This window comes from Calypte anna, chromosome 3 (genome assembly GCF_003957555.1).
Source record: "Calypte anna isolate BGI_N300 chromosome 3, bCalAnn1_v1.p, whole genome shotgun sequence".
Lineage (NCBI taxonomy): Eukaryota > Metazoa > Chordata > Aves > Apodiformes > Trochilidae > Calypte > Calypte anna.
The window spans coordinates 70698916-70726774 of NC_044246.1; the positions used below are offsets into that span (position 1 = coordinate 70698916).

Here is a 27859-nt window from a genome sequence, read left to right on the forward strand (position 1 = left end):
ATTTGTACTTCAGACCAAGACCACCCTTAAAAAACCGCTTCTGGGAGAACACAAGTTCCAAATTCTGCCTCTTTCAGAACTAAATTTCAAAAAATACTAAATACAAAAACTTGCTAGATAGCACCCAATAGGGGTTTATATTGATCAGGCAAATAAGCAAGCTTGCCTTTTCTAAGCAAACTGAGCCAAAATCAAACTTTGCAACACTGGCCAGCCCCTTCTCCCAAGAGATGCATAAACCAAGTCCTTGGATGCAGCATCAACTCCTCCTGAAACCCACAGACGGATGGCACAGGGGCTCATGCTTTCTCAAAAAGCAGACCTTGAGCTTTCTGCTTTTCTGCTGTCAACAAATAAACCCAAAACTTCATCACACTTGAACAGTCTTCAATAGTAGTATTGAGCTGCTCATGTGGACATCAGTAAGTAGCCTCACACCTGAGGTCCCCAAAATGTTCTTTTCCTGGTTTTCATCCACCTCCATGCCCATTTAACTCATTTAAAAGAAGACAAAACATGGAAACTTGTCCCTCTGTGGCTCAGCCTTGCCAAGACCCACCAAGATTTAAGGAGAGCTGGGAAAGCACCAGATTAAACACAGATGGGAGGTGGGACAGCGTGGCAGCTGAGCCCAAGTTGTTGTACTGACCTGTATTCCCACCCTGGCAGCTCAGAGGAGCTTATATCATCTGGCCAGCATGGGGTAGAGGAAGCATCCAGAAAAAACCTGGGAGTGAGCACCCCATGCAACCCAAACCCACATTTTTTTGAAGATCCACTTAAAGATGACAACTAAAAACCAACATTCTTGCAGTGTAGCTTGGATTCACGTGGCAGACCATACATCCTCAGCTTTTCGTAAGACCTCAGGCACCATGGGAAATGCTTGGGTTGGGTTTGCTTTTGTCAGAAACCACCCACAGAGTGCAGCGATGGGACTGCTGAAGGGGAAAAACCTTTCATTTCTCCAGTATCAAATCAAAATCACATCTGGGTCAGCTTCTGCTTGCTGCCTGATAGCTTTTAAAAAACCTCCATAAAACAAGTTGGCTGTTTTAATCCAGTTTCAAGTGGATTGTGCTTAGATGTCAAGGTGGTAGAAGCTTTAGCAATCAAGTGGACAGGCACATACTCTCCCCATAAAGCTCAGTACTCATGACCAGGACTAATCAACAGCAACCACACAGAGGAGAAGCCAAGGATGGAGTGGAGGCTGGAAACCCAGTTACCCACTCCATTCCTAGAAATGATTCAGCTAGCCTGGATTTACAGCAAATGGGCAGAAGCACAAGAAGCAGCTTGTCTTTGCTCCCTACATTTTATGAATAAGTATTTCATCTCCTGAACCCTTGATCTTTCTTCCCATAAAATGCTATTGCAAAAGCCAACTCATATTTTCCACATACACATGGAAAAGTATTTGCTACCCATTCAGTTCCTTAAACAAACACAAGTACTTACGCACCAGCTTTCTCCTTCATGCTCTTTGTATTTTTTCTTAAAACCAAAAAAACTTGTTTCTTCTTTTCAGGTCTTCAGTTTCAGTATTTTATTTTATATATAAATATTTCAATATATTATTTTTGCCTGTGTCATTACTAAGTTTTGGAGGGCAGAAGATGACTTCTAGCTACTACTTCTAGCTGATGCAGTAAGCCATTAAAAAGAAACCTAAGATTTCTGCCTTCTGTTTGCAGCCTTATCAGAGCATGGCATTTTCCTGTGAGGTTTTCACTCTCGCAGAGCCCTTGACAAGTGAGTGAGAAATTAGTACATGCCTTGTCTGCCTTGTAATGAAATAATTTATTTTTTAAAAGTCTTAAACCCCGTAAAGCAAAGCAAATAGGAGGGACCAAGGGGGTGTTGTGGAAATTGTACACTTGCAGTAACTATGTGTTACTTCCAAAAACATGCTTCCAGCTGTTATGTACAAATATTGGCTTGAAAGTGAAGCCTTGGACAAAGTGCCGGCATGAGTTAAAGCTGTCGGCTGGTGGGGTGCTGCTTGGCTGACACCATGTACATGCTGTGCTGTCACAAAATGTCCTGGTCCCTCCCGTCCTGGTGTGTCACAGGCATTGCATCACTGTCAGTGAAATAACGCAGCTGCCTCGACACTTTTTTTTTTGATTAAGTGACAGCAAATTTCAGCGTAACAAATCTCTGAGCCCCTGCCCAGCTCTATCATCCACGCAGGTCAGCTTCACCACCATGCCCTGCTTTGTAGGATACTTCTTTTTCCCCTGCCATGGGCTCACTTGGGAAGAATAACCCTCTCACCACCTGAAAGATGTCATGATTAAGCTTAAAGATTGGCAGCCATGTTATTGCCACTCATTATCCCCTTAGGCCTCTGGGATTACTGCTTTCACTAACCATTATCAGCATGTTCCCAGAGCTACACCGTGTTAAATGGCCTCTCCGATGGCCCTTGCAATCCACTGCAAACCCCAAACGCTGCTTAAAGGCCCCAGCAGCCACTGACAAATCTCAGCAGCAAAACACAAAGTTTTCTCAGCATAAACACAAAAACTGCAATAAGTGTGGAAGGTGCCACCTCACCAGGCTGCTGCCCTTCATTACTGCACAGCCACAGCCAGGTTGCCCACATGACTTTCAAAAAGCACCTTAGTACTGTGATCACGATGCAGAGAAGTTCCTTTTTCCACTATTTCACAGTTCCTTTACCACTGCAGCAAACCTGCTGAGTGCTGCTCTTCATGATGGCAGAGCTATCCATGGCCACTGCTTGTCATTTTAGCAAGGTAGCAAAGGATTCCAGCACCATGATAACATCTTACCATACAGTTCGACCATAATTTCCAAAAAGAAATACAGAAGTTTCCTTTAAAAAAATAATAATCATAAGACAAGAGGGCATGGTCTCAAGTTGTGTCAGGGGAAGTCTAGGTTAGACATTAGAAAGAATTTCTTTACAGAGAGGGTGATCAGGCACTGGAATGGGCTGCCCACTGAAGTAGTGGATTCTCCATCCCTGGAGATATTTAAAAAGAGCCTGGATGTGGCACTCAGTGCCATGGTCTAGCAACTGCAACGGTGGTTCAAGGGTTGGACTCAATGATCTCTGAGGTCCCTTCCAACCCAGCCAATTCTATGATTCTATGATTCTTCTGTATTTTGACTGCGGAGGGAAAAAAAAACACTTGGGGTGAGCTTTCTTGAGGGTTTCCCAAATGATGGACACAGAGAAACCACTGCTAATCTCTCTAGAGCACCTTCTTTTAATTTTGACAGTTAAATGCCTTAGCCTAAGGTTCAGCATGGGCTGCAGCTGCAAACACTCTAGCTGAAACCTGCAAGCTACATACTTGTTCTACCAGATTCATGTTATTATCTTTTCCCTTTCCCTTCCTTGTAGCAAGAGTAACAATTTAATTAGATGGGGGAAGAAAAAAAAAAAAGAGGCACCCGTATTATTTATAACTATAGCGCAAGACATTATTTTTAGCAGAAGAATTCTTAAGAAAGAAACAGTGCCCAGACTGATTTTCATATGCAACTTCCTGAATTTGTGATTCAGAGCCAAATTTCAGGGACAACTTTAATTTAGATTTTGATCTTTTTAACCTGATTGCGTTAGCAAGAGCTCTGGTTTTAGTGCCTGCGGATTCACTGTTCCCAAGCTTTAAAGATCTAAAACTCAACAGGTCCACTGGCTGCAAAACCAGCGACACTTCAGAAAAGTCAGCCTTCAGAGAGAGAAAGCTGTCAGATCCTGCGGTTCCTGGAGGCAGGAGAGCATCTACCTGGGCACATTACTACAGTGATGGGAGCAAGATGTATCCCATTACGGGAACTGTGTGTTCGCAAACAAGCTCCAGAGTCACAGACTGTTCTGTGTTGTGTGACCGAGATAATACCGACAGGCTTCACCCTCCAAATCCACCCTTCCCCAGCAACTTTTTTTTTTTTAACCTAAACTATATTTGACTTTGCTGTCGAGCATTTCAGTGCAGCTGCTATTCTCAGGTTCTCCTAAAATACACACAGTAGGTACTGTACTATTGCACATATAAACATCTACCTTCCTACCGCAGCTATTTGCGGTTAAAATAACTTTTCTCCGTTTCTGATTTCACTTCCTCTCACCAGGTCTCACTCTAAATTGCACAGAAGGTGCTTTCAAGACTGCACCAAGAACCAGCCTGTAGCATGAAATAAAGATATAACATGTTAGCCCAGTTAGAAGCACAGAATTTAATGTCCAGTTTTCCATATGGGTGACTTCTTATACTTCATGGTTAAAGGAAAAGAAAGGATTAAATATGAGCAGTAGGCTGGGGCTGGTTATGGAAGTGAGCTCTCAAGGTCAGATGCTCTCCCCTCAGACACCACCAGTGTAGATTCCAGTCACTGATGGATTTATTAAGTCTTATTGGGGCTCACACATTGCTTTCCCTAAAGATCTGACCCAACTGCAGCCTTCACAGCCAAAAATTGCACAGCTGCACAACAGCTACACTTAGCAGTGGTGGATCCTGCGCTGTCTGAAACTCCTTGGGTGAAGAACACACATGCTATGTGGCTGCACTGGAAGAGGATAAAGTGATATTGTGCAATTTAAGGCTCTTCCATTTTTCTGGAAGCCACTTTCATGGTTCAGGAGTTCTCCACTGATGTGGTCCATGACAAGGAGCCAGTGGCTCTCCTGCTCCTGGATGATGTCTCCTCCGCACTGAAACCCACAGCATCACCTCCCAAACTCACCCATCCAGTTTGGCAATGGGTCTTCCTCAAGCAAATACATCTTGTTTCCACCCATCCTCACACCAGGCAAGTGTGTAGGTAAAAGCATTAACAAGGCAGTTACAGAGCTGAGGGGAAAACAGGAACAGATACCTCCACCCCCCTGGTAACACTGCTTTTAGCTGAGCTACATGCAGCAGCTCTATCCTGCACTCTGCCAGCAAGTGGTCGGAATGTTGAGACAGATGTTTCCAGCACCTGATCCTTCTCCAAAACCTCCCTTACAGGTACCCAGTCCACAAGCACAAAGCTTCTTTTCCTCCAAACATTTTTGCGCACTTTATAACTTCAGCCTGACACTAGCTCTAACACTTCTGGAGGGCTAAGGAAAACCCCTCCCAACTTTTAAAAACATTATTCTGGACACAGTTGAGCAGCCTCATGCCTTGTCCAGGACTACCCTGCTGACTCAGCCAGATATTAACAAATAATTAACCCACATTGAGGCAAAAGCTCCTTTTTCTGCCTGATGGGATGGGGCCTCAAGTTTTCAGCATGAAGCTCCTTTGTACTGAAGCCAGAATGTCCTAGAAATCTTTCCATGGGCAAGCTGTACTCTGAGCTTGCAGATCACGAGCAGTGTTACAAACACTGGAGATTACTGGGGTTCATATCTTGCTGTGAAAGGAAAACAAAACTGTTACAAACCATTCTGACGTGGTAAGGGATTTGGGGTGAGCAATGCTGAACCCGGACTCAGTGATCCTGTGGCACACATTCAAGCACATCAGGAGGAAGCCCCTCCCTCAGGACACTGGATACAACCCATTCAGTTCCTGAAGCTGAGCTAAACCTGCCCAAGGAGGTCCCAGCAGTGGGCACAGACCCTGGCCATGCAAGGCTGAGGTCCGTTCTGCCTCTTGTGTGGAGTCACTTCCACTTATGCACCAGTGCTTAAAATGAGCTGCACAACTAAAGTCACATAGCAAGGTAAGTACCAGCTCCATTTGGTTTCGGAGGAACACAGAGTACAGGAAGTGGATGGCACTCATTCATGTACTTTTGGTCTTTCTTGAATGCTAAGAAAAGTTACATATTGCTAAGGTCCTTGTCATTGCCATTAATTCACAACCACAGAAAACCCCTATTTACCTGCCCCTTCCTCAAACACAGTGTAACCAAGGGCCTCACCCCACTGGAGTGGAGACGACGCAAACTTAGTCCTAAGCAGCACATTCCCCTCTGACAACCACAGGGCAGCAACCCTAATTATGGGGTTGAGCCCTACCAAGCAGTCAGATACTTGAATAAATACACACAACTTGGTAGTTTTCCTAAACAGCTCATTTCACAAAAGCCTTAGTCTTCCTTCTCCCTGCTTTTAAGTCCCTCTTTATTTATAATTAAGGAACTTGCACAAGAACTTTATAGAAATTTTAACTTCTCAGACAGAGAAGTGGTATCTGTGATCAGATGCTTTCGACAACCCCCATACACCAGTAAATCAGGGGGCAGGGGTTAAAAGAAAAATACCATATCACTACTTGTCTGAGCTTCCCCTTCTCCCTGCTCCAAAGCCCATGGCTGGACATGTGAAGCTGGTGCCCCTCTTGGCCCAGTGCTCTCAGGTCCCTGAGGCAGAGCAGGGGGTACTCTTCTGGCACCTGCCCATTTAAAACAACTGCTGGATTCATAGTAAGAGGAAACCCCACTCCTTTGCCCTGCCTTGTCCTCAAGATCAGACTGACAGGGAAAGCTGCTGGAAGATTTTTGTCCTGACTTCTGGCATGGGATCCTCTAGATATCTCATTTAAAAGGCACTCTGCACCTGCAATGCCCCCAGTTTCCTCTGGTCTTTGCACACAGTACATTAGTGTTGTGGCTTCTGCATTTTAACTATGGGGCTTTGATTTGTCTTAAGGTAAAACAAGAGTGTTTTGTCCAATGTGGTGTGTGGGATTGCCCAGTCAGATCTCTGTGCACCCTTCAGAACCACTCACTGTTTGTCTGCTATCAAAGACTAAGCTTGTCAATGCAGCTGACTGGTCTAGACCCACCAATTTCAGGTCCACTGAAACCTTTTTCTTTATAGGAGAGAAAGACATGCATATACCACAAAAATAAACTTATACATCAGAACCTAAAGTTATATAATGTTCTTTGAATTTTTTCTATCTACTTCTCACACTTTTGAACTGAAAGAAGAAGTGGTTAGCAGCTTGGGCGCCTGCATCAAACAAAACTGCTTGATAACCTAATCTCAGCCCACAGAATGTTGTTACCTCTTTTAACTCCTTTTCTCACATTCTGTAAAACAAAACCCACAAATGGCACATGGAAAAGCCTCAATGCAGTACAGACAGGACAGATTTTCTGATTTCACCTTCAATCTCTTCACTTTTCTGTTTTCCTCAGACATGAGGTTTATACATACAGGTACTTTATCTATGTAAGCTGCAAGTTTTTAACTGGTGTAGGCTTCAATGCACAGCACAAAAACCAGAAGTTACTCAAATTCCTCCACCCTCTACAAATGCATAGGAAAGCCTCTGCTGGACGCCAGCATTCCTAAATTTGTTCTTGACACTGTTCCTAAGACTTGCAAACCTTCTGCATGTATTGCTGTGCAGACACTTACCTGCACTTTAAATATGCACATTGAATTTTTTTTATGAACAGCAAGCACACAAAGTAAAAGAAAACAATGCTAACATGACTGAGAGTTGTACAGTAATGCTGCCTCTGTGTTACACAGCTTCAGTCAGCAGTGCAGACTACATGACAAAATTACTCCATCAAGCCGGCGCTACGGCTCTACAAAACTGTAAATGATTACAGAATAATGCTCTGCAATCAAAGAACAAAATGCGTGCTCCAGATTAATCACTTTCCAAGACGGGAAAGGAAAGATAGGCTTGAGAGATAAATCTGGCCGGGGTGTTTATGCAAGCGTATCATGCTCCTTAGTACTGAATGTCCCAGAACTCTCAGAGGAAGTAAACAGTGTGCTGGGGGGGCGTGTGGGGGGTGTGCGAGGGGTGTGCGTGTGCCCGAGCTCACAACCCAAAATAGGACAGCCTGTGAAAAATGCTGAACTTTCAGTTATGAAACACGAGCATCGGAGGTTCCCCCACTGCCAGCTCTATTGCTACCGCACGGGAATATCTAAAACGAGGACCTGTTTAGCTACAGCCAACTCTTCTCTCAAGCCTTTCAAACCTTCCTATAAAACTCTGTGAGGATGCCCAAAGGCGTCCTGAGCCCTCCCCCCTCCATTGCCTCACCAGCCGTAGCAGACAGACAGTGCATCAGAAGGCAGGAACTGCTCCTGGTTGGGATTTACTTCTGGAGGCACACGCTCCAGCAACCTAGATTTTCACTGTCCCTCTATCATACAACCACGCTGCTTTTGGCTGCTTGAGGTATGCCAGCTTTCATGCATTCCTCACTTTGGTACAAACATATTTACATTGTACCTGCTAACTGGCTTAATGCTACACAGGTGTTCTGAGGAAAAACCCTACCAGCACTCGAACTAAGGAAAACGCTGAGAGTCAGCTACCAACATAGTAAACAAGTGACTGGCAGCAGACACAAAGACTGAGAGGTTTGCTGGGAAGCCCCTCTGCAAAAGCTCACTGGGAGGGCTATGCCACAGCAGCCCAAGTTACAAAAGCCCTGAGTCCTCTTACAATGATTCAACACCTTACAAAGAAAGTTACTAAATCTCCATGCAGAGTTTTAGTTGTCATCACCACTTGGGAGAAGGTTAGGGCGCAGCGCTGCGATTCCTCACCTGAGGACAACTGTTCTGCACCAAATGTGCGCTTCCACAAAGGAGCTGACAAAAAATTCCCCAAAATTACAATGACATACAGTGCCAGGACATGCCCTGGCAACAGTGCTGCATGTAAGGAAAATACTTCATAGAAACCAACTATTTAAGGTCCCTCCACCCTGCAAATATCTGGCTCTACATTAAACCCAATTAACAATAATCTACTAATAACAAGACTGTGATGTAGCTGTGAGATTCCCCTAAAGCAAAATCCTGCCAATGCTAGTAATTGATTCAGTAACATGCACCAGCTCAATGGCACAGGCGTCTCCAATTCTTGGAAACATTACATCCAGTCTAATTCCCCCCCAAGGTCACCACAACCATCAGAAAATCCCTGTGCATCCTGACCCAGAGAGCTGTGACTAAACAGCTGTTACCAAGAGCCTGGGAAACTGAAGTGTGGTATCTGAAAGCCATCAACCACCACCAGCAAAAGCCTGAGCCGACTGAGTTGCTGAAACAGCTTGAGGAGCAGTGGCGGAGAATAAAAGAGATTTCTGTTGCAGAAGAGGAAGCAGGGCATGCCAAATTTGCCACTGCACTACTTGTTGCAAGGCATGTTTGCACGCACTTCATTGTGATGGGAAGAGGAGAGGCCATCCTGTTACCTGATTAAAGTTTTGAACTTTATCATGAAGGAACAAGGGACTCATAAACTGCATACTCACGCATAAGCTCTTTAAAAGGTCAATATAAGGTTATTGACACCATTGAATGGCTTCACCCAGCACCAAGTCCACTGGAAGCTGCCCATTTGCTCTGGCAGAAGCTAAGACACACACAATGAAAGCAGCAAAGGCATCCACTCCGCACTCCAAGGTATCACCTTAAAGTTCTAAGCATCAATTTAGCATGTGGTACTCAGCCTAAATCTGATTTAAAAAAGAAAAAAACCCACCTGCTATCAGCTTCCCCACCCAGATGTAGAGGCATTTACCAGACTCATTAAAGGCATAAAGTTAGTGGCAGAGGCAGAAGATACAAGAAAACCAGGGAGCTATGGAAAGAATAGGCTCATTAGAAAGAATAGTATTTTCTAGTCTAAACACACCAAGTCAGAGGGCACCTACTAGAGGATGCAGAATACGGTGTAACTACAGACAGTGCAATTTCATGACTTACATATTGTCAGTGAGCAACTTTTATGTATCCTCTCTTCTCATCAATAGGGAAGGAAAAAGGGATAGCCCCTCACCATGGAAATGAGAGCAATTACTACATGTACCATTAAATATTTTAGGGACAGCTCAGTAGCCCTGTGACCTGTATAATCTCAGACACTACTGTCTAGGTCAGGCCTCATGAAAACAGAGATCAAAATCTCTCTAAGGCTGGATCCTCCCATCTCTTACACAAATAAGCAACCCCCTGTGTGCAGTATCAGCAGAGAGAACAAAACTACCCAAATGACTAAGGATTTGCACACTGACAGCACTAGGACTCCTTACCTAAGGGTGGGTTAGTTAAAAAAAAATCTAAAGTGTTGTAAATTAGAGGTGGTGCTCTGAGCCCCACCTACACCTCTTATTGTCCAATACTTCCTATTATAAAACCCTGTTCCTCATTGCTAAGAGCTTTGCAAACCTGAACTGAAACCGGGATTAGAAACAGGATAAGTGGCCTGGGATAAGCAAGACAAGGGAAATAGGGAGTCCCAGGGCAGGCTGAAATTCTGGAATGAGGAGTTAGACAAATTAAATAAATAAATAAATAAAAAGAAGCTGGGCAAGGAGAGAGAGAGAAGATCTGGAAATCAGGGAAGGCAGGTGGAATGGGAGATGACAGAAAAGGAAGGCAGGGTGCATGAAACAGGACTGGGAACTGCAAGAAATGAGACTGGGACAGGAGGTGATGGGGGGTGGGACAGGTAAGGAGTGAGGAGGTAGGAAGAAGATGATGCAGGGCTGGGACACTACCAGTCAGAGAAGCCCACAGAACACTGAGGAGGTGAATGACACAGATGAGCAAACCAGGATGGGTGTATTTCTTTACTCAGAGCTGAATGCAACGAGTATGGCACAGGGCCCACACACAGATCACAGGGGTGAGCCAAAACCCTAAATACCCCCTGAAGCATCCATCCCAAGAAGGGTGGATAGAGTGAACAAATTAATAATGACAGTGTCATAGACAGCATGAGAAGCACTTTCAAGTGTTATAGGCAACTTTAATTCTGACATTTTGTGTTTCCCAAGCACCTGGCTTTTATATTTAAACATCTTTTTTTCTGTAGTTTCTCATACTCATGAAGTACACTCTTATTTAGCACTTCTGCTTGGTACTTTGCTCAACAGTGTTCCCTATCCACAGAGACACTACAGAGATTTGCAGTTAATGGTCAAGCCATGCAAAATGCAATTTTTCCACTCCCTGTCTGCTCCTGGAAAAGGAAAAATGCACATTACTGACATTGCTTGAACCTTCGTGCTGTATCATAGTGCTTCTGTAGAGAAATCTGCTGTGTGTCCCCCCCCACTCATACCCACCTGGAAGAATCAGTGGTTGATACCTGATAAGAGTTTCCTACAGAAAATAAGGAAACCATCACCTCTCAGCCCATGCAGAGCTTTGGAAACAAAAACCCACAAAACCAACCAACAAATGTCCAATAAAAATGTCAGCCCAGAAACCAGGCACCCAAGACTGGATAACTTTAGTAAGATGACATGATTCAACTACAAAGGAAATCCACACTTAATTTCTCAAACAACTGCTATCATACAGCAAGCAAAATGGTTTTCCTTCAGTCTGAGATAACACCAAATCCAGACTATTTCTCATTTTACTACTTTTCTCCTTTTTTTTCTTCAATTAGAAAACATGATCATTCCACATGCTTTGTACGAGCCTGAATAAAAAATTACACGAGAAACTTTTGCCAGGGTTAAGTCCAAGCACAGCTGCTGGAAAAACCCAAAATGAACATTTTATCCCGGGCAAATCAGTGCTCTTTTCACTATTTATACTCTTGTATCCAGCAACTGCAAGTTATACTACAGGTCATGTTGTCCTAAATGGACAAAGAATCCAAAGATGCCCTCAAGTTTTGGAGGCTTGTTTGTACTTCTGTTCTCCCCCACTACTTCGCAGTGCTGCTGCACCAATGCCAATTATCTTTGAATTTAAGTAGGGTACCAAACTCTGGTCAGGATGGATTTTTTAGCTAAGATTTTCTGTCTTTAAAAAAAGAGACTATTTTTTCTGCTTTCATTTTTAAGAACCATAGGATCAACACTGGCTACTAGGTTGATAATACCCCTCTTTATTTTAAGTAATTTTTTTCCCTTCACCACCCACATTCATCTGGAACTTCTTCAGTATCATTCTGCCTGACACCAGTCCAACACAGCAAACCATTTCTGTAACAGCACAGTAAGCAGAGCAGACCCTAACAGAGCTACTTCATCATGTAAGGATCTCCTTATGCAACATCTAGTTTCGTACCAAAAATAATGCTGAAAAACTTGTAAGGAGGCTAGAAACAGCTGTGCCTTTAACAGAACAACTTCTCTGGTATCAGGACCAGCATTTTACAAGCAGGAAAATACTACTCCTGTACTTTGACCTTGTACCTTCAGAGAGAGGTGTATATTTATGCCCTTTCTCTTTCTAAATTAGACTCCTACAGTCCCCTATTTTATATGCTTTCTGACAGGTCTCTATTTTATATTTTAAAAAAGACTGCTGTCACTGTGTTGCATAGCAAAAGACCTTTCCAGACAAAGGAGAAAACTTGTGCCACGGAGTCAAGTGGCAAGATGTAACTATGGTTAAAATGGTAAGGATAAAACATTCTGCCCAGCAACATAATAATTTCCAGCAGGATTTGATAAAATTATAGTTCCATGTCCAGAGAAAGACTAAAACATTAAACATATTATATTGAAAAAGTCAAAATAGGTCATTCAATCAGCATTATATTCCCCCTTCATTTCAAACATAATACAAAGCAGTTAAGTAGTTTCTCTTGCAATTAGCATCATCTTTGACTCCTTAGTGTCTTAAATACGCTGGAGATACGGAACTGCTCTGACTGTACAGCAGCCAAGGCCCTGCTCCCCAACACCAACTACTTCTAAATAAATACACAAAGGTGAAATCTTATCTTCAGGGATTTTGTCTATGATAATTTTCTTTGTTTCTTTCAGTTTCCTGGTCTGTGACCTCAAATGACAAGGCTTTTCCTGCTGGTTAAAGAGGAGTATGGATGCACTCAGGAAGAGCCCAAACATCTCCAACTCCTAATATTAGCATGTCCCACTTCATCCTCCAACCAGGAGGACTTGCCATCTGGTAGAGCCGTGAAGAAGGTGGGCTAGAAACAGCCTCCCTGTGCAACAGTGGGGTTTTAGAGATCCTTCCTGGATGTGAGAAGTCTGACATATATTTCAAATGCATTTTAATTCAGAAAAAAAATGTTGGAAAGATTTTATTTATGTTTCTAATTAGGTAAACAGTATGCTTCCTCAACCTGCTCCAAGCTACCCCAACTAAACCCTGTAGACATCAGATGTCTGTGAATATACCACAGGTTGATTTACTCACGATTGCTAGGTAACAAAACCCTTCCTCCATCCAGCCCTGTACGCTACTACTGCATGGCCTACACAGTCTCCCTCTTTTTTGTTTTTGTGTGTGTGTGTGTATGTGTAAAATGGCCTCATAAGTGATTTTCAAATACCTTCTTCAGCAGACTGATCCCTTCCTCAGAGATCTCTAAAAAATAGCTCCTCATAAAAGATTTCTTACCTACCCCATGTGCACAAACCTTCTAGCACATTGCAGTCAGAAGTATTTTTGCCATGCATGAACATATATAAGAGCAATGGGGCAAGAAATAAATCTCAACATGTTATGGGGAGTGGGAATTATATTGTCAACATAGTGATGAGAATAATACTAGGTTTGGAGCTTTTGGCTGCCAGACAAACTAGACTGGAAATCTCTGGCCCAACATATGCACAGCTCTGATATGATTTTCATTTGAAAACTGATTATTTTAGATGTGGCCCATTTATTTAGGTGACATATATGGCTCAGACTACGCAAACACAGAAGCTGCTTGCGTAAGATTCACAAAATGCTTCAGAGTTTTTACAGTTCCTCAGTGGCAGCATCATTGTTGGTGCCAATACTGTTCTCCTATAAAGGCATCGTAAGACCAGCAGCCTCCCATTGTAGGTCTTGATGAATACTTAAAGAAGCACCATTCAGTCTGAAACCTGACATCTCAGACAAATGGTTTTGAGTTCCCCCATACAGTGAAACTTTTAAACACAACAGATCATGTTGCACAAGAACAGGGACAGTAGCTCTTAAGTATCTCAGCTTACAAGCATCTCAGGACATGACTTGAACTGGCGTCACCTTCTCCTACGAATTCCTGGAAAAAAAACATTCTCTGAAAATTAGTTAAGGTACGGAGGAGTTTTGCAGAACAAACAGTAGGTTATAGGCTTTCAGGAAACCACATCACTGCTCTCAGCACAAAACCAATCAGCAAAAAAGGTGATAATGTGGGAGCCTGTAAGAGTCTCACACAAAGACATTCTTTGTTGAGCACTGTTCTCACTTATCAGACGCCAAATTTTATGTGCTAAGCATATCTAGGACTTTACATATGAAACTGATAAATCTTCCATGAAGTGCTAGCAAATATATTTACACAAGATAGGGGTCACTGACTAACTTCACAAAAACCCATAAACTCAGGAACTTTTGATCTGGATTAAGACTCGCATTTTAAGGTATGTTTACACTGCATATTTCATGTGAGAAAGTAGGGATAACTTTCTTCATAACATGTCTTGGAGAGCTGAAATACCTGCTTCAAGACCTAGCATGAAGAGAGAAAAAACCTCCAAAACAGTAAATACAGCAGGTTTTAAGAGTGCTGACACATAACCAGACTATGTACCAAGATAATTCAGCCCATAGTCTAGATAAAATGAATATGACCCTAGAAGTCATGTCCTTAAATAACTTCTTTAGAATAATGTATTTATTCTTCTTCATCCTACTGGACAAAATGAAGAAACCAACATGGTACAGCATGAGAAAACACTGTTATAAAGGCAAATCATCTCCCATGTCAGAGGTGCTGGCTGTCTAGATTAGGAGAGCAGTTTGTATTAGAATGTTATTTGGCAATTAATGTTTTTAAAGGAGCTTTGTTTACTAAAAGGCAACACTGTTACTAACACATCCTGATTATGCTCAGTCCTCAATGGGAGTCCAGGCTTAGCTGCAACCAGGATTTTAAGCACTGCTGGCTCAAGTCTTACTTACATTAATGCAAATGCATGCTGCTGCAGCACATTAGGAGAGCCCCGCTCTACTGCTTTAACATGCCCTTTAGCAGAGACAGGAGTCAGACCCAGCTCTCTACTTCATCTACCCGGGAAAGTTGCAGGACCACAAACTGGGCTGAATCCATACAAACCAGTTTTCATTCCCACTATGAACTACTTTGGATTGAGTGGCTGCAGCAGCCAGGAGGCAGGGTGAAGCCAAAGTGGACGTGTGCTGATGTGTTTGGGTGCTCCTCTATCTGTCCTCCCCCAGCAGAACACTCCCTGTCCCCATCAGCCTTACCACTTATCTACTGTCTCCCATGGGGTCAGGATAAGCAGATGTTACCTCCCTGATGAATTGCTGGCAGCCAGCCCAGACCTGCCCTTTTCTGCTCAGGAGACTCAGGAGCCAGCAAACCTACCAAAACCATTTTTTTTCCTAGGACTGCATCCCACCTGCTGGTCACAATCCTGGGTGTCTCCCTAGCCTCCACTGCTCCCTAGGGAGAGCTGAAGGTCTCAGAAAGCCAGGGATGGGGAGGTGGAATGTCCTGAAGGTACTGCAAGGCTGAGGGATGAGCTAAGAGCAGCCTACAAGCATACCCACAGCACAACACAAATCACAAAGGCAACTTCAGAGGTGCCAAAGCAGAAAAACAGCACCTTGCAGTGCTCCTGCCCCTTGCCCTCGTTCCAGAGCTCTCAACAGGATTTTGGCGTGGAGATGTCAGCACAGACCCAACCTTCACCTCAGCAGGGGCAGTGGGTGAAGGGACACAGAAGTGGCATGACCCAGTGACTCAGCCCACAGAAACACACCTGGGCTGGCGGCAGCACTCAGGCGGGTGGCAGATTGGCACAGGCAGTGCCAGCAGCCTCCTGCACCCCAAAACTGGCAGGCAGCACTCTGTGGAAGACCTGAAAGCACAGGCTGTAAAGGCCCTGATGAGAAGGTGTCATGTCACACACCATCCTCCTCGTTTCCAAGTGAGTTTTCCTCCAACAATCATCCACTGGCTGCCTCTGCCCTCCTGTCCCAGTGCGTGTCTACCTTGCACACCCCATTACACGTAGCAAGTGGCAACTTAACCAGCAGGAGGAAAATAATAAAGAAAAGCAAACAAATACCTTACCAAATATACATGCTAAAGTGAGAATCCAGCATTTCATAATTCAGCTCTTAAGTACATACTACGTTGCAGTGGAGCAAGCAAACCATTCAATTCATTAGAGCAAGTTTGTTATATGAGTTAATTTTCATTTCTTCACCAGTCGGAATCTTACAAAGGTGTTTTATATCATTAGAGGTATTCAAATAGCCTTTATTTTTAACAGGTACAGATAAAGAAAACAGCTCCAATAAGCAAAGTCCAGGTGGGACATACACAGAGAGTTACTGACAGGACACCAATGCTGTTAATTCCCAACCTATATCAAATTCCCTGCAAAACACAAGCATGTCAGTCCTTGAGCAAATGTGCAAGGGGCGGTGGCCCAGAGAAAGGACTCTGGCTTTGCAGGGCAAGACCAGCTTCTTCCAGACCTCGCTGCTAGGTGCAGCACGAACCACTCTGGCAAAAAGCAAAGGGACACAGTGGTTCTCTTCCTCCTCAGCCCCACTGAAAGGCAGCTCCCTCGCTCTTTCACCAGAGGGATGAGGCAGAGGACTAAAGCAATCACTCATTTGTTCCCAACCCTTTACGCTGCCCTGAGATTGCTCTTCATCTGTCCTGTAGCCTAATCACCTCTGTGCTACACCACAAACTGAAACACAGTTATGCTCTGCAAGATGCACTGCACAGTTAGGAGCCAGCTCTCCATCTCCCACAGAGGCACCCCATGTCCCATGCAACCCTCCTGGATGTTGTTACAAAAGGAAGGATGGAGAAGGTGAAGTAGGACATAAAGTCCCCAGAGCCTCCCAAGAAAGAAATGAGAAACAGGGAAGGGAATTGAGGAATGCTTTTTTTTTTTTTTTTTAACTCGGTATTTGGAAATTGAATGAGTGCTCTCTGCACATTACTCTCCTCATCTGACAGGTTTTTAATCAATGACCTGTGATAACCCTTGCCCAATGCATTGCTCAGGAGATAACTGAGGTAACATAGATGATGAACACAGCAAGACCAAACCTACAGCAGCTGGAGATTATGCTGTGCTCAGAGGCCTGCTCTCAAAGCCTGCTGGAAGCCTCAGGGTCCACCATCCTCAGCCACACAGAACTGAAGACACTCTCCCTGCAGCGTACCACAGTGCATCCCAGAAACTCCTATGCACCCCCTCCAGCCTTGCACATCTCAGACTTTCACCAAAGCTTCTCCATCCCAAACAGGTGCTGGGGCCATTTCAGCGCAGACCTCCAGATCTCCTTGCAGCTCCTGGCTGAGGAGAATGGCTCTTTTCTCCTCAATTAAAGGAGCAAGAGCTGTACCCACCACTAGCAAAAAAAACTTGGAACCACACTGATTTGCTTGGGAAAGCAAAGTTGATGTGAAACAAATGTCAAACAGACATGGTAAGGACTTGATGTCTTTCAGTGCAACAGGATCCTACACAACTGGTATAGCTGTGCAGAGCAGCACGGGATACCCTATCCTGACTTTGTCAGAAGCAAGTTAGAACAAAACACCTCACTCTGAAGTAAAATCCCCTTCTGTAGGCAAGCCACTTTTTAATAATAAGTGCTAAATGGACTATTCAAGCAGGTAATTAATGTTAATTAACATATGTCAGGCCATAAATTGGCTAAATGCACCTCATTTTCCAAGCTTAGTGTGTGGCAATGCTCAGGAAACTGTAACAGAAAGGAACAGTCTAAGTTTGCAGAAGCACAAAAAAGGAGCAAATAAAAGGTTAAGCATAATCTTCTCTTAACTCATGGTGTGCTGAGCTAGCACTAACAAAAACTAGATGACTGTGCACATTATGTGAACATTTTATTTTACTCCCAAGCCACTGCCTTACACACGTATTATCAGCCCCAAGAAAAGCCACATCGAAATGGCAACTCCTCGAGCACTGTGTTATCAGGCAGGCCCTCATCAAGCTGCTCACTCTGTGTTGTGGGACCTGGATGTACCTCCTGCTTTGGGACCTGGAGAGGCTGTGATCCCTTTTCCAGTGCCAACTTGGGAATCACAGTTTTTCATGGTAGGGGAAATGAAACAGCAGCAGGAAGATGCTTAGAGCTCGTCTTCCTCCAGAGAGTCTGCCTCGTAACACGGAGGGCCTCCTGCCTTTAAAAGAAACTAACGCTGCCATTTTATAACCCTGCCCTTGGGCACGGTTTTCTGTGAGAGAGATAATAGTAAGGCTTTTCAAAAAGTGGGAGAGAAACAAGAACACACAAAGATTTTAGTCTAAGTAACAACCTGCATTAGGAAACACTTTCAGTTTCTCCCTTGGCAAGCCGCCACTATGCTAAGACCTGCTGTAATTGCATGGCAAGTAAGAAACAATCCTCACAAAAGATTTTTCCATACTTCCACAAGAAATACCTGGCTGCCAAAATGTTGCAGGGCACCTTCAGGTGCCACCTAGAGAAACACTCTGGCTGTTATCCTCCGTATCATATCTCCAAGGCAATCCCTTCGGCCCCCCTTTGAACCCAGCAAACCCACCAATATTTTCTGGAGTGATTTCATATTCGTGTTCCCCATCGACCCCAAGGAAGCTGGCTGAAAACAGCGTGGGAGCTGCAAGGGGGTTGGTGGGGGCTGCAGCCACCCCAGTGCTGCCTGCCTTCTGCAGGGGACACCACCCACGCCGAGCTCCTACTTCATCCATGTCAGCACAAAGAGCTTTCACAAAACCACCCGGCTAACCCTAATCACTCGCCTTTCTCAATGCACCAGCACGTGCCCAGCCTCCCCTAATCTCCCAGGATTACAGGGAAGTGGTGTAGCACCACCAAAATGACCCGAATACAAAATGGCCTAGTGTGTAAGACACCACTCGTTTTACCAGGAGAAAAGCGAGCGGAAGGAGAACATCCCAGAGCAGGAGCACCAGGGCATGTCCCAGCCTGAGAGTCTCAGACAGTGTCTGTTCAAGCCAATAAAATACAGAGGATATAAAAGCCACTAAGGTGATTTAATTCCTGTTAGCATTAACTATGAAATTTCAAACACACAGGTAAGTGTAGGAGCCAACCTCTGACTCTCAAGCTTCCTATTTTAAATATGCTCAAATATTGGCACTAATAACCTAATACAGACAACGCCGGTGCTGTGTGACTGTTTTAGGTGACCTTCTGCCTCTAAAGAACAGAGGAACATTGATTCTAGCATTTATCTCACAGGTCTACCTGACAGCAATACTATCCAGCATTAATCACTGGAAGCTTCTTATTCACATCAAAAGTTAAGTTTATCAGAGCCCGTAACTCTTTGCCGCTGGTGACATTCACCAAGATGATGTGTTTGTACCTGCATTTAACACTCCTTCAGTGGAGGTACTCCTCACTGTCACACTGTGGATCAAACAATGTCAATGATTCTGGGAAAGCTACTCTGTGTGTGTCTCTCCTCTAATAGCTGTCATCTGCCTGCATGAGATGGGGAAAAGTGAGCTCTCTAATGTATGTTACAGATATAAAATAATAATGTGCATGAGTATCTACATCTGGTTTCAACTGGAAAGTTTAAAAAGTGATTTGTTAACTCTGGTACTAAAGTATACTGCTCTTTGATGAAACAAGCTAGCTATCCAGAATTTTCAACTTCAGGGCAGAAACCACACATCTCTCTACATTGCTCAGCACAAAATTCACTTACAAATGTTCCTAAGTATTTGGTTAAAGCACAACGTAGTAAGGCTTTGATCAGGTAAGATGCTTAAACAGTAAGTTTAAGCACACGAGTAATCCCAGTGAAGTCCCAAGGATCCATTCACATGCTTAAACCCGTGCTCGCTTCAGTAGATCAAAACTTCAAATAATCAGGCTACAGTTTGTAACCCAAACCCTCCTGCAAAGATGAAAAAGGGCAGCTCAAAATTTTGAAAGAAAAAAAAAAACCCAAAACTCAGAACACAATATAAGGCTGGAAAAAATATCCATGCCAGCTGTTAACCATGAAACACAGTCTCAAAAACAAAACAAAACAAAACAACAAAAAAAGGGAGTGGAGTAAAAAAAATAAACTGATGCAAACTCCAGTTTTATGCTGCCACTCCTGATAGATGCTGTGTGCCACTCTGAGGAAGGAGAAATAAGAACAGAGAGTGGTGCTGCCTCCTTCCCACATCCTTTGGGAAAAAAAAAAATTAGAAAAAAGGTCTGACACATCTTGCATATCAGCATCTGGCTAACAGATTTAGACATCTGCCTACATTGCTGGCAAATTTCTCAAGTCTTCTCAGGTCTCAATAATTAGACTTGTGTGGTTGCTACACTGAAGGGACTGCAGCCCTTTGGTACTTACCAGTCAATAAATCATGAGAAGGAATGATGAAATTTGTTCATGTACAAAGTTTACAAAAATCTCTGCCTCAAAGTAAATATCCCAGCAGCTAGTATTTATCTTTCATGAGGAAGCTGAATGCAACAGGTGTAAAACAAATAGGCAGCTGGTATAAAAAATAAACAAAAGCCTATCAACTGCATTTAAATTTGGGAAATGCTGCTATCTGCGTATTAAGGACCAAATTCATAGTCTTACCACACCACTCAACAAAGGAAAATAGTCCCCCTAGTGTACTCTTGATGTAGAAAAGACTGTTTCACAAGATAATGCTACAAGAAATCACAAAATAATATTATAGAAAAAGAACATGAAAGTATTTAAGCTAAAGTGAAGACGGGCAATTCTATTATATACGTGGACACAAAGGTGTTCCGGTTTCTTATTGCAAGATTGTTGAGTGAAGTGAGTTACTGCATCCTAAATATTTGGGGGAAATTTTTTTTTTTTTAAAGTCAGCACACTAGTTTTTGTGACTGCAGTGTATTGATGGGATACTGGCTGCCTGAACGTGTAAAGACGGGCAAATATGGTCATCAAGAAGCTCTATGGAAGCACCTGAAACAGCCTCCTGTGCAGTGCACTCGCAAGGGAGAAACCAGCTCACCCTCAGACCTTGTCCCTCTCCAGAGATGTTATATACAAGTCCCAACCTTCCATAAGTATTCAAGACAGTAAGTGGACATTGAAACATGCACCTAAACCCTTCCTGGTGATTACAGGATTGTATCAGACCTGGCTGCCTGGTGGCACTCAACAGTATTAGCAGCGTACCAGCTTTACAGCAATGCTCCATACACTACTGCCCAGCTTAGCTGTCAAGCAGTATTAGGTTAGCTAACATCCCACTGGGGACAGGGGGAGGGGGAAAGCAACAAATATTGTTGAGGGTGGTGGGGGGGTATTGGGCAAACCTTATCTGAATTAACGGAAACGTGATATATGCCTCCCTAACCACATCTGAAATACTCACTTCTGCTTAAATGCTCTAGGCAAAAAAAAAAAACAACCCAAAACCCAACAACAAAAAAGTGATAGTTGTAACTTTAATTTATAGCTCTTAAAATAATTGTTTTGAGGAGTGTAATACCAACTATGTTTACAGATTATGGTATTCAGCACATCTCAATGGCAATATTTCATACATAATAATACCTAAGATAAGAAAACCAAGTTTTCTTCTTCCTTTTGTTTAAAATGACAATTTTCCCACTCAGTACCAGAGCAGAATATTGCAAAATGGGCTTGCTGCCTTCAAAGATGAACTTGGCTGTGTAAAAATATTCTAATTTAAGATAAAAGCCTCCTGATTCAGTTCTATCTTCTGTTCATTTAAATTCTCAGTGTAACCAGCAATCTAAAAAAGTCTGATGTGAAAAGCTGACATTAGTTCCTGAAGAGTTGTATTCATTACCTGTGAGAGAAACAAAGATGATAATAACATATAACATGTTTTATCACAGGGAGACTAAAATGGAGAATCTATCTAAGAGACAAACTAATTTATGTTCCAGCCAAGAAACTGCAATCGTTCTCTTCGGAAATAGTCCTCTTCTGAGTGTATATGCATGCATTAGAAGAAACTCTAGACTTGATAAGGAACTAAATTCTGCAGTTCTGGATGCCTGGCAAATTATTAGCTCCTGACCTCTCTTTTGTCCCTTCCAGTATGCCCCTACCACCCACGCACAACTGCACCCACCACTAACACAACCGAATGCCTTACCCTAACTTCCAGCGACAGCTCACAGTCATTAAAGAGGCAGAATTTTCCTGCTACCAGTGTGCTTGCAGCTCCTGAAAAAGGTCATCTTAACGGCTTGTGAGAAACTTCTGAACTAAATTATATCAAGAGGAATCTCAAGGGATCCAAGTTTCTAACATTTTAATTAGCTCCAAGTACCAGTTAATGCTGCTCAGCAAAGGAATCGATATCAAATTAACAGTATAAATCGTCAGAAAAATTGTGACTGTATTAAGCATAGTAATCAATGTCAGCACTTTGCCTTATGGCCCAGATCCTGCTTCTGCTGAAGCAAATGGGAGTTTTGCCACCAAACTGAGCCAGAACAGTATCAGTCCCATTGTCCACTAAGTCTTCCTTTGAATAGAGTATTGAGAATTTACTGAAAATTCAAAGTATCAGATAAAAAGTCTGGATTTGTCATACCAGCTGACATCTAAAGCCACTGCTTCTGTATGAAAACAACTTACGAAGGCACGGGCTGTCATCAGAAGATGTGACACTTTATCATATTTTGGTGTTGCACTTGAAAAGTCAGATCAAAATTCAACACCAAACACAGAGGCAAAAGCTGTAAAAAGGATCTGTGCTCTTAAAAGCCTTGTCTTGATTTAACTATGCTACCAATAAACTTTGTGTTTATGTTTCCCCCAGCTTAGGACACGTCTGTTGGTGCAATGCTTCCACTACAGTGCTCCATTTGGAAGGTAAAAATCATACAGTTGCACTTCAGTTCCTAGCAGCAAGTCCTACTCGGGCACCAAAATAGAAGGGAGGGCTGCTAATATGAAGACTGCCAGAAATGTTTCATCCATACAGTATTTCTGACCAATTTGTATATTGTAACTTCTCCTCTCATCCAAAGCTAGAGAGATTCAAAGAGGAAATTTAATTTCTCTGTAATACAGTAAAACTTTCTGGCAAATTTGCCTTCAGCTACCCATTCAAAAAACTCGGTCTCAGATGCTGCCAGCATCAGCCCTCAGCAGCAGCTGAACCATACAGGGATTTCCTCCTGCAAACAGTATCAACATCTAGCAGGACCTGCATTTCTGTATAGCTGCACATATGTGACATTTCCACAGCTGACAAGCACTAATAGAACAGACATGGCAAACGGAGAGAAAAAAGCAGTTCTGGAAATCACTCCAAATGTACTTTTACATGCAGTCCCAGCTCCTGGTAGGCCTTATTAGACTCAGTTATTAACTGAGAGCAAAACCCTGCCTGCTGCAACGTGCTTTTGCACGGACTAAGTAAACACGCCAAAAAACAGTTAATATTTTTTTCTCACTTATTCAAATATTAGTAATCTTAGCTGCTAACTGTCACAACGCTAGACAGAAAATGCTTGGATATACAGGATTTATCAACTGACAGTGCCCTCATACACCACGACCGAAGGAAATGCAAACCAAGCGTTCCCGTGGCTCAGCAGCCAATAATGCCACGCTTTGATTAACTTTATAAAGAAATGTCAGGACCCGAATTTCCCTCTATTGCTTTTGAGGAACGTGTGGGAAACCACAGGGTTTTGTTTTGTTTTTTAAAAGAATAATCGGGTTGTTCTGCATTTGAGCTTTTTGACTCAGACCCTTCATAAAAGCAACTCTGCCTATTTCTATTACGGGTTACATCAAAGGTATCTATACCTTATGAAACCAAACATAACCGCGTCCTTAAAAATATTTTTCCCTTTTTTTACCCCTCTTTTTTTTTTTTTCTTAATAAAGTGCTTACACACCAGAAAAGCCAGCTCCGTTCCAGCGTCTCCCTTTCTCCTAGAGTTAGGAGCGCTCACAGCTTGCAGCAGAAAAGAGCCAAAACTTTTCTTCCCCACCCAAAAAAAAAAAACAAAAACAAAACACAAACCAAAAAACAACCCCCCCCTAAAACAAACAAAAAAAATGCCAGCAAAAATAAGCAAAGGCGACAGGGCAGCCAAGTACCACTGCCCGTCCGGCTGCCGTCGGGGAAAGCTGCCGGCACCCACCATTCGCGACCGCTCCCCCCGGGGGCAACCCGTCCATCCTTCGGGGAGGCGCGGTGGGTCCGCCACGGCCCCGGGACCCGCCTCACCTTCCAGCCAGCCGAGCTGTTGCTGTCGCCCTTGTCCTTGAAGTAGGGCACGCAGCGGACCATCCAGTCGTAGATCTGGGAGAGGGTGAGGCGCTTCTCCGGGGAGCTCTCGATGGCGCGGGTGATGAGGTCGGCGTAGGAGAGGTTGCCCCACGCGTTGCGCCGCGACGAGCACTTCCTCGGCGCCGTCGCCGCCGGGCCCCCGCTGAGCCCCCCGCCGCCAGCCGCTGTCCCCGGCGAGAGACTCGGTCCCTCCGGGCCACCCCCAGACAGGGGGGCCAACAGCCGCGCTGTCTCCTCCGGGACGGCGGTGGCCGCCGGCGCCGTTTCTCCGCCCGCGGGAGTCGCGATGCCGACAGCCATGGCCGAGCCGCCCCCCTCCTCCTCGTCGTCCTCCTCCTCGGGGATCATGGAGGCGGCGTCGGCGGGCGGCTCGCCGGCGGGCTTGGCAGGGCTGGCCTGCAGCTCGGGCCTCTGCAGGGGCCAGGTGCAGGAGCGTGGGCGGCTCTGCGGCTCAAACTCGGGGTCCAGCTCCACGTCCAGGGGCGAAAGCGGGGCGGGGGGCGACGCCTCTGCCATCTTGGCTTCCCCCGCGGGCGACGGCAGCGGGGCGCTGCGACGGGGCGGGCGGCCGCCGACCCCGCTCCTCCTCCGCCGCCTCCTCCTCGGTGCCGACGGGAGCCTAGCAGGCGGGGGGCCGCCGTGCGGGCATGCCGCTCTCCGCTAAGGACTGGCAGGCTCCCCGCGGGCGATGCGCACGCTGGAGCCGGGCGGGGGTGGGGGGGGGGGGGGAAGGGCAGGGAAGGGAGGGAGGTGGAAATCAGATTAGGAGCCGGAGCGGCAGCGCAGGGCGGGCGGCGCGGTGCCGGGCGGTGCCGGAGGTGCTCACGGCGCTGCCCTTCGCGCCGGCAGAGCGGCGGCCGCTCCCGCCGTGCGTGTGTGCGTTTGTTTATGTTTCACTCCATGCGGATGCACAAGTAGCTCCAGCGGGAACCGCGCTGTATCCAGCCGAGAGAGGACCCCTCTCTGCCCCCGGCAGTTCCGAGCTCGCTTCTCGTCGCTTTCGGGGATATCTTCCCTTTTTGGAGAGGAGGGGTGATGCTTTGCCCCCTTCTTCAGCAGGAGGGCAGGGAGAGGGGTCGTTCAGATCACGCCGAAGACTTTTTCCTTCTTCAGAACGCCCTAAAGGGAGCCGAAGTCTTAGAATACATCCTACTGCATACTAGCGTAAGCCTGTCACTTTGCGGTGCCCCCCAAGCCACACAGAAGCAGCCCCTCAAAATCCCACTGCCGACGGTGCTGGGGCCGTGAGAAGGCCACCCCGGGGGCTGGTCGGTTAAAAATAAAAAATAAAAATAATTTTTTTAAAAATGAGGAAAAAAAAAAGAAAAAAAAAAAGAAAAAATTCCTTCTTCTCGCAGAGAAAAAGCAAACAGTACGGGAACAAATCAAATCGCCAGTCTTCCAACAGGTCCAGAAGCTTTAAGCCCTCCCTAGGGCTGCCAAAGAGAATAGGTTTTGTTCCAGCATCAACACCACATTCATAACCTCCTTGCTCCTGCTGCTGCCATCTTGACAGTTTTTCCCCCCTTCACTCAAGTCATTTAAAAAGCGCAGGCAGAAGAGGCAGGGAGAGACACATCGGGAAAGGAGGGAGGCGGGGGCGGGGTGGGGGAGAGAATCAACAGCCACCTCCACACCGGCAGAAATCGAGATCCGAATTCACCGGAGGAAGAAGCAGAGCTGCTGCATGGTTCCTGCTGCTCCTGCGCCTTCAGCTCCGAGGAGCCTTCCCTTTAAAGGCGAAGGAGGGAAAAGCGGCAACCCTCCCGTTCCCTCTGCGAGCAGCCGGCGAGAGGCAAGCGATCCGCCCGCGCCGAGCCCGCCTGCCGCAGCCCGCCCGAGCAGCCTGTCACCCAGCTCACCGCCGACTTCCACATCCCTCCTCCTAACAACCACCGGCAGCAACACAAAGTTATAGACACACGCAGGGAGCCTCAACCTAACCGCACTGCACGGCACGGCCCGCCCAGGGGCGGACGGCGGGCGGTGCCACGCAGGGGCCGCCCCGACGGGGCGGGAGCGCCGGGCCGGGCCGGGCAAGGGGGAGCCGCCGGGGCTAGACGGGCTGAAGGAGCTGGAGGGGGCCCGGCGGGGTGGGCGCTTACCCCCTCGCCTTGCCTTCGGCTGCGGAACGGCACCTCCTCCGAACCGCTGCGGCTGAATCTCCCACGCCAGCCCGGGGCCTGACCGCTCTGCCCGGGCCGCGGTAAGCTCTCAAGGCTCTGGCAGCACTCGGTAACTCTTTCCAAGGGCTGCATTAGCCCAGGTTCTCTGCGCTAAGTAGAATTCAAACGGCAAAACGAGACGCAGACAGCTTACGTTTCCATACCTCTTGTCTCTATCAGGCCCACCTGGCCAGGGAGTAGCGCAGACTCAGCGCTTGCTGCCTGTACTGCACCCTGAAATCGGCTCTGGCTGCCAGTCATGGTGGAGGAATAGCCTGTTTCTTTTCTGACTTCTTTTCAGTGGTCATGAATTACTGGTTCACGAATTATTCTGGTAAACTTTAGATTTGGAGTCCAATTTAGTCATTTTTTGAAAGCTTTCCTTCCACCTGCAGGTGATGCAGCACATTCAGGCATGTTAACTGGTCAATATAATCCCACTGTACTTCCTCCATGGAGGCCATGCCCTAGCAGAAAGCCCACCAAAGTTGCTCATTTGAAGACACAGTTAATTATGGATTAGAAAACAGGATGACCCACAAAAACCAAGGAACATAAAGCTATTAATACAGAGGTACCTGTAAATACATTGCACAGCAATGTGTATGTTCAGTTTTTCACCTAGACTTGTATCAGCCTAGGCTATGGAGGAGATTTAGTACAGAAGTAGTGCTGTCTCACTTACCAGATAAAGACAACTGCACACGTTGAGAAGCAGGTGTGCCTCTGAAGCATTGCTGTGTAGAATTAGCAAATAAAGTGATTTCCTGATATGCACGATATCTTGGTATTTCCTGATATCCTGCCTGGCTTACACATCCTGCAAAGTAAGCGCCAAGGCCTTCAGGGTCCAGTTAGGTTTCAAATTCAAGCTGCACTCAAGTTAGGAATAGTTCAGCATGGTATTATTACAAGGGACAGCATTTCAGCATGCATGCAATTAATCCTCAGATATCTAAATATAGTAGGAGACACTGAATTAATCAGAATGAATGCAAGTTCAAGTAATGTACATAGTTTTCACTGGAGCTCCATTTTGGGTCATGACATTATGTGCTCTGCCCTGTTTTGTGTTGTAACCTGGCCCCTCGTGGGAATGCAAGGCAGCTCAAAAAAACACCAGCTACTCTGGAATTGTGATACTGGCATTCATGGGTATGATTTGGCAGTTTGTAGGGGAGGAGAACTGCAGTAGCATTGAAGAGCCAGGAGCCAAGATCAGACAAAGCCATGCATGATGAGAGATTTTGTAGCCCAACACTGCATATCTGAAGAGCCTACTCTCTACTTGTGGGTTTCAGCTGGTAGCCAGAGGAGGCAAGCTGCAAAGCTGTGACTGGCACTCGGGACCTTCCCAAAACCTGCCACTGCTTGGAGATGATTTTGACCAACGCAGAAACCTCCTCATAGAATATTACTCCGGATCCCAAGGTTCTAGGGAAATGCAGCACTTATACCTCAGGCTGGATTAAAAGCTGCAAATCTAGTCCTATATGATATCATCT

The 27859-nt window shown here is 45.2% G+C and overlaps 1 protein-coding gene across 1 annotated transcript in view; it reads right to left on the minus strand.

Annotated features, from left to right (window-relative positions):
* FOXO3 (forkhead box O3) overlaps positions 1 to 24843 on the minus strand; it is a 96846-nt gene extending 72003 nt beyond the window's left edge. The window contains exon 1 of the mRNA XM_030448467.1: positions 24127 to 24843. Within this exon, the coding sequence (XP_030304327.1) occupies positions 24127 to 24705 (579 nt within the window). The 5' untranslated portion in view covers positions 24706 to 24843. The remainder of the gene's footprint in view (positions 1 to 24126) is intronic.
* Positions 24844 to 27859: the final 3016 nt, after the last annotated feature.